The sequence below is a fragment of the Crocodylus siamensis genome, chromosome 6 (assembly GCF_052110815.1).
Source record: "Crocodylus siamensis isolate JL-2025a chromosome 6, ASM5211081v1, whole genome shotgun sequence".
NCBI lineage: Eukaryota > Metazoa > Chordata > Crocodylia > Crocodylidae > Crocodylus > Crocodylus siamensis.
The window spans coordinates 43,028,665-43,042,742 of record NC_143400.1 but is presented as its reverse complement, the minus strand read 5'-3'; the positions used below and the strand labels follow the sequence as shown (position 1 = coordinate 43,042,742).

The 14,078-nt window shown below is 56.1% G+C and overlaps 1 protein-coding gene across 2 annotated transcripts; it reads left to right on the top strand.

Annotated features, from left to right (window-relative positions):
- The first annotated feature begins 1,804 nt into the window (after nucleotides 1–1,804).
- Nucleotides 1,805–13,851, top strand: LOC149862397 (bactericidal permeability-increasing protein-like). 2 transcript variants are annotated; one of them, XM_090051097.1, is made up of 15 exons: nucleotides 1,805–1,984; nucleotides 3,390–3,504; nucleotides 3,867–3,995; nucleotides 4,611–4,763; nucleotides 5,321–5,384; nucleotides 7,320–7,383; nucleotides 7,862–7,953; nucleotides 8,256–8,432; nucleotides 9,401–9,460; nucleotides 9,706–9,873; nucleotides 10,427–10,494; nucleotides 11,022–11,064; nucleotides 11,640–11,703; nucleotides 12,245–12,321; nucleotides 13,438–13,851. In XM_090051097.1, exons 1-15 carry the CDS (start codon nucleotides 1,870–1,872, stop codon nucleotides 13,474–13,476), a joined length of 1,428 nt encoding a protein of 475 aa, XP_089907223.1. In that variant the 5' UTR covers nucleotides 1,805–1,869; the 3' UTR covers nucleotides 13,477–13,851. The 2 variants fall into 2 exon arrangements, with proteins under 2 accessions (XP_089907223.1, XP_089907222.1); XM_090051096.1 differs by having other exon boundaries at nucleotides 4,608–4,763.
- Nucleotides 13,852–14,078: the final 227 nt, after the last annotated feature.

Here is a 14,078-nt window from a genome sequence, read left to right as displayed (position 1 = left end):
ACCCTCCCCCAGCTCTTGAGCAAGTGTTCTGTTGCACAAATGTCTTAGCTCAGGGCTCTTGCCTCTGACAGCTTGTTGCTCCCTGGGATTCCAGGAAGGCAGCAGCCTGCATCAGCCTCAGCCCCTCCTTGGATTTCCTGTGCTCATCCTGGGAGGGAAATGAAAGTTATGCAAAAGGTTCCTCCTTCCGCTGTGGCTGGAGACACTCAGGGCTCCTATGGCCAGGGGAATTGCGCTTTTGCATAGAGCAAAGCCTGGCTCTGTCGAAATCCCTCCAGCACCTCCATATGTGCTGAGCTCTGCTCCAGAGTCAGCATGTTGTGGGTTGCAGGAAGGAAGCTGTTACAGCCACCTCCCACACCCACTGCCTCTGCAGGAGCTTCTGCAAAGAAGGGCCACAGAAAGAGCCCTGGATCTGAGTGCTCTCAACCATTCAGCACCACAGTGTTTTGCACCTGCACCTGGGACTTCCTGCTGTTTTGACAGAAGCACCCCTCCTTCCCTGAGCCGCTCCTCCTAGGCATGCCTGGATTTAGGTGTCAGGGGCTAGAGGAGAGAGAGAGAGAGAGAGAGATGCCCTCTTTTTATCTAGCCACCTTCAGCCAGGGGCAGTAACAGGGCCTGGTCTTGGACCATGGCAGCTGAGCCCCCTCGTCTCCCAGGCCCCTGCTGCATGCCTGTGCCCAGAGATGCTGTGGGCTGCCTGATGGGCAGATTAGTCCTGGGAAGCTGAATTGAAGTCCTGAGGTAGGTGTGATGCCCGTGTGGGACATGTGCACTTCAAAGACCTGCATCAGGTTGCCAGGAACGTGGCCTAGGAGGGCTGGGAATGTGCCCAGAGGTAGCAGCCCCTGGGATGCCTTGGTTGCTTTAGGTATCCAGACTGCAACCACGTTGGTCTAGAGGCAAAAGGAATCAAAACTCATGGAAGAGGTGATGTCTCTTATTAGACCAAATAGATATTTGCAAACAAATTATCTTTATTTATTTGCAAGTTTTCAGGTGCACACACCCTTCATCAGGCATAGGAGAGGACAGAGATTGTAAAAGTTTTTGTAGGTAGAAATATGAATTTACATTTCTACCTAGAAGAACTTTTATAATCTCTGCTCTCTCCTATGCCTAATGAAGGGTGAGTGTCCCCAAAAGCTTTCAAATAAAATAATTCAGTTGCTTTAGGACATTCCCAGGCTCCCACCTTGCTCCCTGTGGAGGAGAGAATGGAGTGAGCATGGCATGGAGCAGGAACGCCCTGAAACCCAGCACAGCAGCACGCCGGTTGGTGCCAGCACAGAGCTTGCTCCAGCTGCCAGTGAGGCGCTGGCTGCAGGAGGCTAGTGCAGCACTGAGGGCAGAGCACTCTTTTTCCAGGCCCCCACTCCCTTGTATCTCTGGAGACCATTCCAGCTGCATTCCTGTGGCTTTTCTGGCTCCCAGGAGCAGGTGCCTGCAGACCAGCAAAGTGACACTCCCTGCAGGAGCTGGGCAGAAGTGGCAGTGACAGGTGGTATGGCCAGGAGCGGGTCACGTGGGCAGGGAGCCTGCCTGGGGCTGTGGAGCAGATGGCCCCTGGGCTCAGTGCTTTCCTGTGCCTTGAGACTCTGCTTCTGCTCCAGGGGGAGGAATGCAGGCATGACATTGCTTAAGGTGTGACCAGCCCTGCTGTGCTGCAGGCCAGGCCTTGTGAAAGCAGGGACAGCCCCTCAGTGATGCTTAAAAAAACCTTCCTGCTTTCTCCTTGGTTCCCTTTTTTCAGCCAGGCTTTTTAAAAAGCCTGGGTTACGCCACAGGGATTGAAGTTCAAGGAACAGTCTGCATCCTGTTTGGTACAGCTCAGAGGCTGCACGGTGCCTCATCACGGCTATCAGGATGGTGGTGCGGAGCCTGGCACTGGCTGCCCTCATGCTGGCAGCTTGCATGGTGCTAGCCAGGGCCACCAACCCTGGGTTTGTGGCTAGAATAACCGAGAAAGGCCTGGACTATGGTAGGTTCTCAGTCAATCTCTGTCTCAGCCAAGTGCTTGTAGCCAGCTATATTGCAGGCAGGGAAACGGAGGTAGGAGGTGAGGAAGAACTTCCCCACTTCAAGGGGGTTCAGCACTGGAAAAAGCTGTGCAGAGAAAGGTGGAGCTTCTGTCCTTCAGGGCAGATTAGACAGCTGCTTGCCCAGGGTGGGTTAGTGGGGCTGATCCTGCCTGGAGCAGGGGGTTGGCTGAGATATGACATGCAGAGGCCTTGCCAGCTGTGGTTTTCTGTAACTCCAGTAGCAGGGATGTAGCTGCCCAAATGGCTTTGCAAGGAGCATATGGCAGAAACACCAAGGCCAGACATCATACTATGCTAACGCATCTGCACTGCTTCCAAGTCCAGAATGAGCTGTGGTCCTACTGCCTGGGACTGCCTTGTGCCTATGGACACACCTGTCTTGAGCTCTTTCTGGGCTCCTTCTCTAGAAGGAGGATGGTTGTGACTCCAGTCTTTCCTGAAGGGCTATTCCAACCCCATCTTCCTGCAACAGCCCTCACAGCCCAGGCTGGAGGGGCCTGTGGGGATCCGTCACCCTGACTTTCCCCCAGCCCTTGTTCTGTGTAGCAGTGACCTCACCTGGCTGTGTTGAAGCTTGGCTGGCTGTGGGAGGGGGCAGCTGTAACTCGGCCTCGTGGCCAAGAGGCTTAAACCACAAGTGAATAAGTCAAAAGCAGTATTGGGGGAGGGGGAGGGAAGGCAGATTGATGAACTTGGGTGGCTGTTACTGGCACTGAAGCAGCTGGGTTATGGCACAAGCCCTGGCGCAGAAGCGGCTGGGTTATGGATTAAAACATACCGCATGAGGAACAGCTTGTTAGTCAGCTGTTGTAAGAGTTGTGGGCACCTCTCCAGAGAAAAGGGCCTTCCCCTCAGCTAGTGCGGGTATGCAAGGGACGCGGCCTCACTTGCTGGTGTGGTGCTGATGTGGGCAGGCGCTGCACCCTGATCTGAGTCCTGCTTTGGGTCTGTGCTGCAGATGTATAAGCAATGGCAACACAGAGGGACAGTTCTCTTTGCTGGAGCCTCTTGCCCTTGGCAGCCTGAAGCTTGCTGTGCCCAGCTGTCTCCCTCTGCTGCCGTATCACATGGTGCCCAGGGTATTTAAATGTTGCTCAATGCAGCCCTTTTCTCATGCCAGAAGGCAAAGGCCTTTCTCCTGGGCTGAGATTTGATGTGAGCTGTTGCATGCATGTCAATCCCCCCCCTTGCTCTGCCTGTGTGCAGGGAAGATCACAGGATATTGCCTGCCTGTGGCTCCCAGCCCTTTCCTGGCACAACGGCATCCACGTCCAGGGTTGCCATCAAGCAGCCCCAGCTTCATGGCAGAGGCCAGATGGTGATGTGGCCTTTCTGTTTCTGTAGCCCGCCAGGAGGGCATTGCTGCCCTGGAGAAGAAACTGGCCAAGCTGAAGCTGCCGGACTTCTCAGGGTCTTTCGAAGTGAAACCCTTCGGGAACGTGCACTATGAATTCTACAGGTGAGGCTGCCCCACTGAAGACCGCAATCGCTTCCCCTGGACAGGGCTGGAGCTGGGGCAGAGCGGGACCAGACATTGGGAATAGTGAGAGGACAACTCCATTTCCAAGAGCTGGATTGAACCCTAAACCCAGCCCCTGCCCCAGGTGCTGCAGATACGAGCGAGTTATGGTGACATCGCTCCCCACCTCTCAGGGAGGCAGCATGGGCAGAGAAGGAGCACCTGCCCAAGCAAGGGTCAGATGCGGTAGCCTTCCTGCCAGCAGTGCTGGCAGTTTGGGGGGCAAGGATGTGGGACCATCTATTACCATCTCTCCTGCGCCAGTCCTGGGCTGTGGCTGATGGCACCTCACTCCCTTGCAGTTTGGACCTTCACAGCTTCCAGCTGCCGAGCTCGAAGATCGTCCCCATCCCTAGCGTGGGCCTCAGGGTATCTGTTTCCAATGCCTTCGCCCAACTGACAGGGAAGTGGAAGGTGAAGAAACGCTTCCTGTGAGTGCCCCTCACCTTGATGTGTGAACTTTTTGTCTCCTAGAATGTGTTCAGGCCGTTTTCCCTGCCTGCCTTCTCCCTTGTCACTTCCTGCCCAGCTGACTTGCTTCCTTAAACAGAGGGTTCAGTCTCCTCTCTTGCTCGTCTTACCCCATCCCATAGCTCTCACCAGGCCTTCCAGGGGTCTGCAGCTCCTCTCTTCCCTGCTGTGTGGGTTGCAAGGGACTTTTTTGTTGCCAACTCTGCTGTCTCTATATGAATGGTTGCTGTGATTAGTGAGCACTGGGAAGCTCCCAGCACAGAGTGCTTGTAACTGGCTAGTTTAATGCAGCGTGTGTGTGTGGGGGGGGAAGGGGCTGGACCCTGCATCCACCCCATCCAGGACCCAGAGCTGAAGACTATCTGGGTTATCTCCCAATGTCTCATTTCTATGATCATGAAGGAAGGAGGAAAAGCAAGCTTGAAGTGACTAAGTCTCCTGGGTCCCCCTTGTCCTTGGGACCCTGAGCAGGAGCAATCCATGCTGGAGGAACACCCCAGCCATATCCACTGCGGGGTCTTGGATTGCACCTGTAGGCCAGGGCTGACTGTCTTGTCTGCTCCTCCCATTAGCAGGGACCATGGCTCATTTGACCTGAAGGTTGGGGGTCTCTCCATTTCCATTGGGCTGAAGCTGGGGAGTGATGCATCTGGGAGACCCACTGTGACCACCTCTGACTGCAGTACCCACATTTCGAATGTCCGGGTGCACATATCCGGCAGGTTTGGGTATGTAACTCCCCTCTCTCAGCTGATTCAGGGGTTGCATGTTGGAGCCCATCTCCCAGGGGACACCAGTGGGATTGGCCACCTTCACCTGTTCATGGCTTGCTGCAGCCTCCTCTTGAAACTGATCCCCTGGCCCATCCCATGCTGCTTCCCTTGTAAAGGCTGCATGGGTAACTTGGATACAGGAGCCCACAGCCTTAAGGTGCTGTTGCTGCCAGAGGTATCTTCCTGATAATCAGATATATCGGCCCTGATCTCCCCTAAGAGATGAGCTGATCAGGGGGGTGTCAATAAACAAAAATCAGAGCTAATGTGAGAAGAGGCAATTGCACACTTGGAGTTTGACTTGGAATTGGGCCTGTGGTGTGGTCTGTTGGGGTCTGGCGGCCCCAACTTTGAGGCTGGTTCATTGCAAATGCAATGCTTAAGACCATGTGGGCAGCAAAGGTTTGATTCCAGAAGCCTGCCCAGGAGCCTGTGGACTGCTTTCACCTCTGCAGGAGGAAACTGTCCTGCATCTGGAGAAAGGTGACTATCTTGCTGTGTTCTGTTTTTAGCTGGCTGTACAACCTGTTCCACAAGAACATTGAGTCCAGCTTCAAGAAGACCATGGAAAGCAAGGTATAGCATGCTGGGAGTGCTGGACTCCAGCTGCTCTCAGGGAGTCCTTTCCCATACCAGTAACTAAAGTGTTCTGTGTCCCACAGTTTGGTTAGTACTGGTACATGGTTGCATATTGCAGCTGTGGCTAGCAGGTGAGACACTGGATGAAGGAATGTGTGTTGACTGCAGTCACCTTGGCATTTCAGTGGTTCCCACTGAATGCTAATCAGTAATGTTTGGCAATGCCTAATGTAATTGTTTCCTAGTTAACAAAGACTTCTCCTTTCATGTGGTCAGATAAGTAGACCTCGAGCCTCATCGAAATGTGTGACAACCCTAAAGACCCACTTAGAGCTGTTTGGCAAATGGCCTGCTGCTTGTATCAGTTTTCTGGGGAGCTTTGGTTACAAATTCTGGCTTCTGGATCCTCAGGCATTTGCTTTCTTGTTTTTATAGTGGGCCACATAAGTGAAACCCCGGTACCTATGGCATTGTACAAAATCCTGTGTGTAGGAGACCTGTAATGAGACATGGAAACAAGCTATTAGCAATAATTGCTACAAGGTGAACTGGCAGGAGCTGCATCCCCTTTGGATGTGAACCTCTTTCAGGAAAGAGGCAATTGGAGAATGCGGCATGTATATAACAGATGGGAAGTGCAGGGCTGATGGTATTATGCCACTTTTAATGCCATCCAGTGATTTCCCAGGGCCACCTGGAAGCCACAGGAGCAGATGGGTGAGCATCTGAAGCAGAGTCATGAAGTCTCAGAGCTGGCCTCTGAGGCAGGTCCTTCCTGTGTGTGAGGAATGAGGAGCACACCTTTCTCAGTAGCTTCCCTCCTCCTTTCCCAGGCCATCTCTTTCACCCTGTGCTAATGGTTCCCAGGGGCAGACAACAATCCCTGACCTCTTGCTATAGTGTCTAATGAATGCCCTTTCCCCGTCCATGCCTCTCTCTTCTGGGACAGATGTTGAGCTTGTTTCTTGGTTTCTCTCTTCTTGATGGAGGGGGTATCTTGTGTTCCCCGGCTGTGCACCCACTTGGGATCTCTCTCTGCAGCAGGGAACAAGACCACCTGTGCATCTTAGAGCCCCTGCCCATCCCCTGCTTGGCTTTTCTCCCTGTGCCCCTCCCAGGGCTGGGCCTTTCTGGAGGCTTTTTTTTTTTTTACAGTGTGTGCCTCTCTGGGGCCATGATGGGACTCAGCCAGAAGCAGTCCTGTCCCCTTTATCGAGACTTCATAGGCCAGGTTTGGAGCCCATGTGCCCTGTTTCTGAGGAGGAAAGAAGCTTCACTTCCAGACCCTCCCACCGCAGAGCTAAGCAGGGAACAAAAAAAACTTGAACCTGGCTGGCGGGAAGGGGTGACAGCATGACCAACCCCCCAGCTCTGGACGGTGCCAGCAATGAAGGAGACCCGGCCAGTGCCCGCCAGTGGAATTCCCCCTTGGGCCTGGCATGAGGCCGGCAACTGGCTGCTTTCCAACACTGCTTCCCCAACCCTTGGTTCCCTCTTGCTTTGGAGATCACAGCTGGCTGCTGCATCAGGCTGGACACCAAAGCAGAGAAGCCAGTGCACTGCTGTCTCTATGCCACTTCCCAGAAATGGCAGAGAAGTCCTCCAGCAGCTACTTGAGCTGATCTGCAGGACTCTGCCCTGCAACCTTGGCTAGGCCAGGAGCATGCAGAAAGCCCTGAGGGCCAGGGACGGTGGAGTCCATGCTGTCTCTGATAGCTCAAGGCTCTGCAGGGGTGTGAGCAGTCAGGTGTGCTTTTGTCACAGTTACCCATATGCCCTGGTAGGGCTGAATGGATCCTTTCTCACAAGTCTGTCCCTAAGGTGCTCACCGGCTTGCCAGGTGATGTGCAGGCTTCTTGTGCAGCCTGTGAGTTGGTCTGGCCAGACTCGCTGTGGACAGGCACTGAGGAGCTGTTACTGTGTTTCCTTCAGGTCTGTGGAGAAGTGACAAGCTCTGTCAGCACCCAGCTGCAGCCCTACCTCCAGACACTGCCAGGTACCAAGCAGCCATTGCTTTGGCTGTTCATGACTTCTCCCCTTTGGCCAGAGACCTGGTCCTGCTCTTCTTGCAACCCCTGGCTCTATGATGGCACAGCAGAGCCACAACACCCAGAGGGGCAGTGTCACAGGGAACAGATACCCATCCTGAGCTTTCTGGGGTGTCTCATGGAGGTTGGCACAGTAGCTTTCTCAAACAGAAAGGATTCTGGGGCACAGAGGTTGGCTCCTGAGTCTGGGACATAGAGACCCCACCCCTGGCTTTCTACTGCTGAAGTGGCCCTGTGGGTACAGAGGCCAGTAAAGCTGGAGCCCCCTGACCCATGCTGCTGGTTCAGATGCTTGCATGTGAGGCTGGGGGGTAACCTCTGTGGGCCGGTGCCACTTGTGAGCAGAACGCAGTCTCTTCCCCGGCACTGGGAGGGGCAGATTCCCTGCAGAGTCTTGCTCACCCTGTTGTTTCCCCTGTTTCACAGTCACCGCAAAGGTAGACGAGGTGGCTGGCATTGATTACTCCCTGGTGACCCCACCCGTGGAGACAGCCCAGTCTCTGGATGTGAATCTGAAGGTAAGAGGTGCCCTTGGGCAGGCAGGATCATAAGAGCAGGAAGGAAGAGAGCTTGCTTTTCCCACTGACATCTCTACTTTATGTTGACCCTTTCAGGCTGCCTGTAGCTACAGCCTCAGAGCAATCCAGTTGCTCAGGATGGGAGGATGGAGGGGAAGGCTGCTTTCCTAGCCTGGGCCCGGGGGACAGGTCTTGTGACTGCTGCTCCCATACTCCCCCTGTCCCCCACCCCCCCAAGACTACCCCAAGAACATGAGCGCCAACACCTTGTGGGAATCACTCTTCATTCCTGTCTTCCCTAGGGTGAGTTCTTCTCTCTGCCTCACCGCTCGCCAGCCCCCTTCCCTCCCCCAGCCATGGCCTTCCCGATGGAGCATGACCGCATGGTTTACTTGGGGGCCTCCAGCTACTTCTTCAACACCGCTGGCTTTGTCTATCAGACTGCTGGGGTCCTAGTCTTCAACATCACCGATGACATGGTACAGAGTGAAGGAGGGGAGGGCTTTTGAGTGAGGGGCTGTGCAGGAGACTTGCTGGGCTACAAGCTTCCTGCTGGTCTCTGGCAAATTGCAGTGTCAGCACAGTGCTGTGGCTGGTGGCACTTCCCTGCAGCCTCAGGAAAGGGTGGCAAGAGAGCCCATGTGACTGGCAGGGAAGGGCTGTGGGCCCAGAACCCCCTCCCAAGGAGGGGAGCAGAGGGGCAGGTGCTGCACGGGAAAGTGAAGGGGCAATGTGTTGTTCCCAGCTGGACTCCAGGTACAGGACTTGCTGTGGTAGGGCTGAGCTTGCAAACAAAATGCAGAATCCCAAAAGGGGTCAGCCCGTGATAAGAGGTGCCCTCCTGGCTGCTGGCAGACATGGGGGTGGGGGAGAAGATTTTGCAATGGCTTGAATGTAGGCAGTGGAGGAAAGAGGTGTCTCCAGGTTAATGGCATGGTGGACGCTGTCTGGCATCTCTGAGGGCACCCACTTTGGGTCATGGCTTGGGGCCATCTGTGCTGCCCCAGTTGATCAGGACCTTCTTTTCAAACTTGTCTCTGCTGGCCTGAATCCCAGCATGGGTAGGCATGGAGGAAACAGTCCAGGGTCCCACTTGAGTCTAATCCAGGCAGGCAGGAAAGTCTGTCGCCTGCCAGAGTTGCACAGTCACTTTACCTCCCTGCTCAGATGCAGGGGGTGAGAACACCAGGCTGGGTCACATGGGGGTGAGCTACACCAGTTTGCGTCCCAGTGCCCAGGGCAGACATCCAAACAGCTCTGTGGGGGCAGCTGTGGTGACGGGTGATCCAGCACTGGGCTGCCAGGGTGTGTGGGGGCTGGTACAAGCCTGGTGGCCATGGGGGAGGTGTCAGTGGCTGGTCATGCCCCAGCTCGGCTATGTGCTGTTCCTGACACTGCTGTGCCATGAATTGAGGCCTGGGCCTCACCTGTGTTTTTTCTGCTGCAGGTTCCCAAGGGGGTTGATTTCCACCTGAACACATCCACCTTCTCTGCCTTCATCCCCAAGGTGAGTGGGCTGCTGCCCCAGGAGAGCAGCGATACTGTCTGTGTCAGTGACCCTGAGCCTGGTCCCAAAGATGATGGGAATTCCCACCACTGCAGTGGGCTCAGTGCAGGGCAGTGGCCCTGGGTTCAGCCAGGGAGAGGCCGCAGCCGGGCAGGGGGAAGTGTCTGAGTGTGCCCCAGGCTCCGCTCCCTGGCACAGCCATCTGCTTGCACGAACCTGACCTGCGCCATCTGTTCTGCCTCCAGCTGGAGAAGCTGTACCCTGACCGGCTCATGAAGCTCCAGGTCACAACCTCCTCGGCTCCATTCCTGACCATCACGCCTGAGCGCCTGTCGCTGATGCCGGTCGTGGACATCCAGGCCTATGCCATCCTGTCCAACTCTAGCCTTGCTCCACTCTTCCTCCTTAGCTTGGTCAGTCTGGGCACAGCTTGTGCAGAGGGGCTAGTCAGCTCCAGGGCTGGGGTACAGATTTCAGCTGTGGGCTTCAGATGCCAGGGGCTGGGCCCAGGGCAGCTGAGTGCTCCTGTAGGTAATATCCTGACATTTCCCTGGGCTTGGCATGGCTGTGAGCTGTGCTGAGCCCTGAGCTCTCAGCTGGCGGGGGTGAGGCTTAATGCTGGCATTTCCCCATGTTGCTCCTGATGCACAGGGCATACCTGTGCTGGGAGGAGCAGGGTAGACCAGCCCATGCTCAGTTGCATGTTGTCCCGGCTCTGCTGAGCCTGGTACCCGAGCTGGCTGGCTTGCGGGCTCCATGCATTCAAGCTGCAGCACCTGCTAGGCCTGCAGCGTGAACCTGTCCCATGGAGAGCAGCAGCTTAGTGGATCTGCCCTGCTGTGTGGGCCTTGGGAGTTGCCCGACTCTGCTCTGGGACTCAGCAGGAAGTCTGGGGAAGGACCTGGTAGATCCCAAGACAAGTTGGTGTCTTAGGAGATGTGATGGGACTTCTCCTTCTGTCTCCAGACGAGCAACATTTCTGCCACTATCACCGTGAACTCTTCCCGGATAGGTGGGACCCTGGCATTTGGCAGGTGAGAGGCAGAGCTGGGGAGTGTAACCTCAGCCCCATGAGCCTTTTGGGCCAGAGACAGCCCAGGCTGACCAGAGCTGCTTATTTGCTCCATGGTTACAGGGCTTAAAGAAGATCCAGACAGAGCTGGCAGGAGGGCAAGGAAGCTCTGGGGGTTCCCTCCCCATGTGCTGGGGGCAGTTTGCAAGGGGGGGTGCGGAGAATGAGGGTGGATCTCGGGATGGGGATTCCCTGAGGGACCACGGTGCACCAGGGTCTTTGCTCAGAGTCTCAGACCGGGGGACAGAGGGGGAAAGCACTGGCAGAAGCTCTGGGATGTCCTGTTAGCCACCAGCAACCCCTTCACTCCCCCATACGTCCAGGCACTGCTACCCCCATGGCTCTGAGCACCAGCCTGCCTATATGCCAGCTGCCTGGGCCTTGGAGCACATGTGCAATGTAGCCCTTGGAGGGCAGAGCCAGCTGTGGGGCTGGGGTGCCTGGAGGGGCTTGGTGCTGTGAGGCTGATGAATCTCTGCCCCTGCACAGGCTGAAGCTGTCGCTGAAGCACTCGGACGTTGGCCCCTTCTCTGTGAGTTGCCCTTATGGGCTCTTTGCCTCCTCAGTTCCTCTTTCCCTGTCTGGAAGACCTGGTAGGCTGGATTCAGACCCATGGGCCCTGCTGCTGCTCCTTTAGCCTGGGCAGGGCAGATTGTGGTGCTGCTGCCATCCATTCAGGGGGCTCGGCTGCCCTAGGGCAGCTTCCAGCTCCAGCCTGGCCCCTCAGCCCCACCATCAGAGTGGCTGTTTTGCTGCTGGCTGCACCCCACTTTGCCCTTCAGTGCTTGGCTCCAGGCTCTTCTGCTCTGCTCTGTCCCTGAGCTGCAGGATGCCTCTAACTCCTCCAGAACCACTCCCCACCTCAGTCCCTGCTGGAGCATCTTGGAGAGGGTGCTCTCTTCACTGCCATTTCCTAGGCTGCTGGACCCACTGGCGGGCTCAGCTTGTTGTTTGTAGGATGCTCTCTGCATGAACTTGCCACGCTCATCCCCCAGCTCCCAGCCTATATGCCCTTTTATGTATGACCCACCTTGCAGCCCCCCACTCCCTTCTGCTTCCTCCAGATGCCCAGACTGAAGGGCTTTTTCTTCCCTTCCTTGTCCTCAGGTGCAATTGCTGCAGTCGCTCATGAACTTGTATGGCTCCAAGATCCTGCTGCCCCGCCTTAATGGTGAGCAGCTGGCAGGAGTGGGAGAATTTCAAGGGACTCCGGGGAGGAGTGGGAGCTGGGGTTAGCCCAGGCCCCTGCCCACAGTCGGCTCTGTACCCTGGCTAAAAGCTACTGCAAGCAGAGGATCCCTGGGTGATGGGAAAGCAGCACAGAGGCATGGTGGCATGCAGAGAACTTCAGGGGGCAGGTGGCTCCATTGAGACTGTCAGTGGGCTGTGACTCTGGGATTGAAGCAAATTAAATGGCTAGAATGAGCCAGGCACGTGGCTTAATGCCTTCCAGACCTGCTTTCCCCTGCACACAGCAGCTCTGCATTGCAGAGCAAACAGGCCTGGTGGGGGTGGCTTCCACATGGGGCAGCAGGGACAAACAGTGTCTTTGAAGCCCCCAACCTCATTCTGCCGCTTGGGAAGCTCCGTTGCCCTCCACCCCATAAGAGCAGGGTGGGAGCCAGGGCGAAAATTGGGTCTAGGGTTGGAGACTGTAACATCCTCTGCTGTCTGTACCCATCCATGGCTGTCATGCCTGCTGTGTTTTCCAGAGAGGCTCAAGGCTGGCTTCCCTCTTCCCCTGCCCGACCGCATCCAGCTCTCCAGCATCCTTCTGCAGCCTCACCAGGTCAGTGACAACAGCTGTCAGGCCTAGGGGCACCGGGGGGAAGCACAAGTCAGAGGGGGCTGTATGGTTCAGGGACCCAGTTAAGTGGCCCAGGGAATCTTTTTCATCACAAGCAGAGCCCTTGTGGGAGGAGAGAGCAGGGCTCTGGGGAAGGACATGTCTCTTGGAGCTGACAGAGGGGCTGGGGTGGAAGCATGGTGGGAAGGGGCAGAGGCAGGAGGGTGGGCTCTGCTGGCATTGGGGGTAGCTGGGCAGGAACACACTGGTCTGCCTCAAGGGAGGCAAGGGGAAAGCTCCCAGAGGGGAGAACATGCTTGTCTTACCAACAGCCCAGCTGCACACAGCACCCCTGGGAGCTTGGAGTGCCAAGCAGGCCTGTTTCCACGCAGCCTAGGTAGGGGTGGCTCCATTGAGAGGGGCACAGTACCTTCTGGTCCTGATCCTCACAAGTGCCTGTGCCCGCTCTTCTGTGTTGAGCCTCACTCCTTCCCATGTGGGCTCTGATCTCTGCTTACACCCTTTGCCCTCACTGTGGCCATATTCCAGGGGTGCTGGATATATGCGGTGGCCAGACCAGTGCATGCTGAGGTCAGGGGAAGTGTCCAGTTAGTTCCTGTGGGCACTTGAGCCAGCCCAGTCTTTGGGGAGACTTTGTAGTCCTGTCACAGGGCTGCTGAATACATGCAACCTATTTATTAGCATGTCAAAGTGCTGGGGGCTGGCCTGGACCATTGCACAGCCTCTCCCAAGTGAAGATGAGCTGGAGTTGTGTGGGCAGGCCAGTGCCTGCTGTTTATGAAGGACTCCTGCTCCCCCCTAGGGAGAAGGATGTACAGCACAGTTGGCAGTGACAGAAAAGTGTTGGCTGTCTCCTGCCAAGTACAGGCGAGGCTTGGAAACAGTAGCTGCAGGCAGCCCTGGCTCCCCTCTGATGTGCAGCCAGCTCACTCTTGAAATGTCCCAGGCTGAGCCCTGGACACGTGTGCTGTGCTGCCACTGGCTGCCATGCACCGAGTCTTTCGTCCTGGATGAACCCCACAGCAGGGTGAGGGGCATTTGTGCTTGGCAACCCAAGGGAAGCCTCAGTGGTTCATGGCATTGTACTTTCTTACCTAGAACTTCCTGCTGCTGGCAGCAGATGTGCACTATGGGTAAGGGAACTCGGGACAAGGACACAGGTGCCAAAAGAAGATGGTCTCTTGCCTGCAGTGCACCCGACCTCGCAGAGGGGAAGGCAAGGCCTGCTTGTCCCTTCTCCCACCTGGCACCTGGCCTGACAGCACCAGAAGGATTCCATTCTCCCCTCCGCTTACCCTGCTGCTCCCTTCTCCTTGCTGTGCCCCTGTGCTGTGATGCCGATGGGATTGGATTCTCCCCACCCTTCCTGGCTCTTGTTCCCAGCACTCTGTGTCTCAAAGTTGAAAGCTCCAGCAGCTGCCTCTCCTCCAGACAGATGGCTCCTCTGGGTGTCTTGGCCCCCACCATGGTGAAAACAAATACACGTGGTAAACGGAAAATGCAAAATGCTGAGTGCTGCCTGGCTCTCCTTTTTGTTCGCAGCCTTTGGGGCTGGACCCTGGCTGGGTTTGCTCCTGGGGCACCTTCCTTCTGCCTGCAGTAAGAGCTGGACCAAGCTTGAAGCCAGCTGGTGCAGTAGTGAGTGCTCTCAGGCATCTGTTTGAATTGGGAGGGATAAGCAGTTCTCGCCATAGCCCCTCTGCAGCAGCCTGGCTGGACCAAGTGGAGGGTGGGGTGTG

Excerpts from the sequence above, each read along its gene's own strand:
- LOC149862397 (XM_090051096.1), top strand. The coding sequence starts at position 1,870 with ATGGTGGTGCGGAGCCTGGCACTGGCTGCCCTCATGCTGGCAGCTTGC. Across the intron at positions 7,384-7,861 it reads CTACCTCCAGACACTGCCAG|TCACCGCAAAGGTAGACGAG; the intron begins GTACCAAGCAGC and ends CCTGTTTCACAG. Across the intron at positions 8,433-9,400 it reads TCAACATCACCGATGACATG|GTTCCCAAGGGGGTTGATTT; the intron begins GTACAGAGTGAA and ends TTTCTGCTGCAG.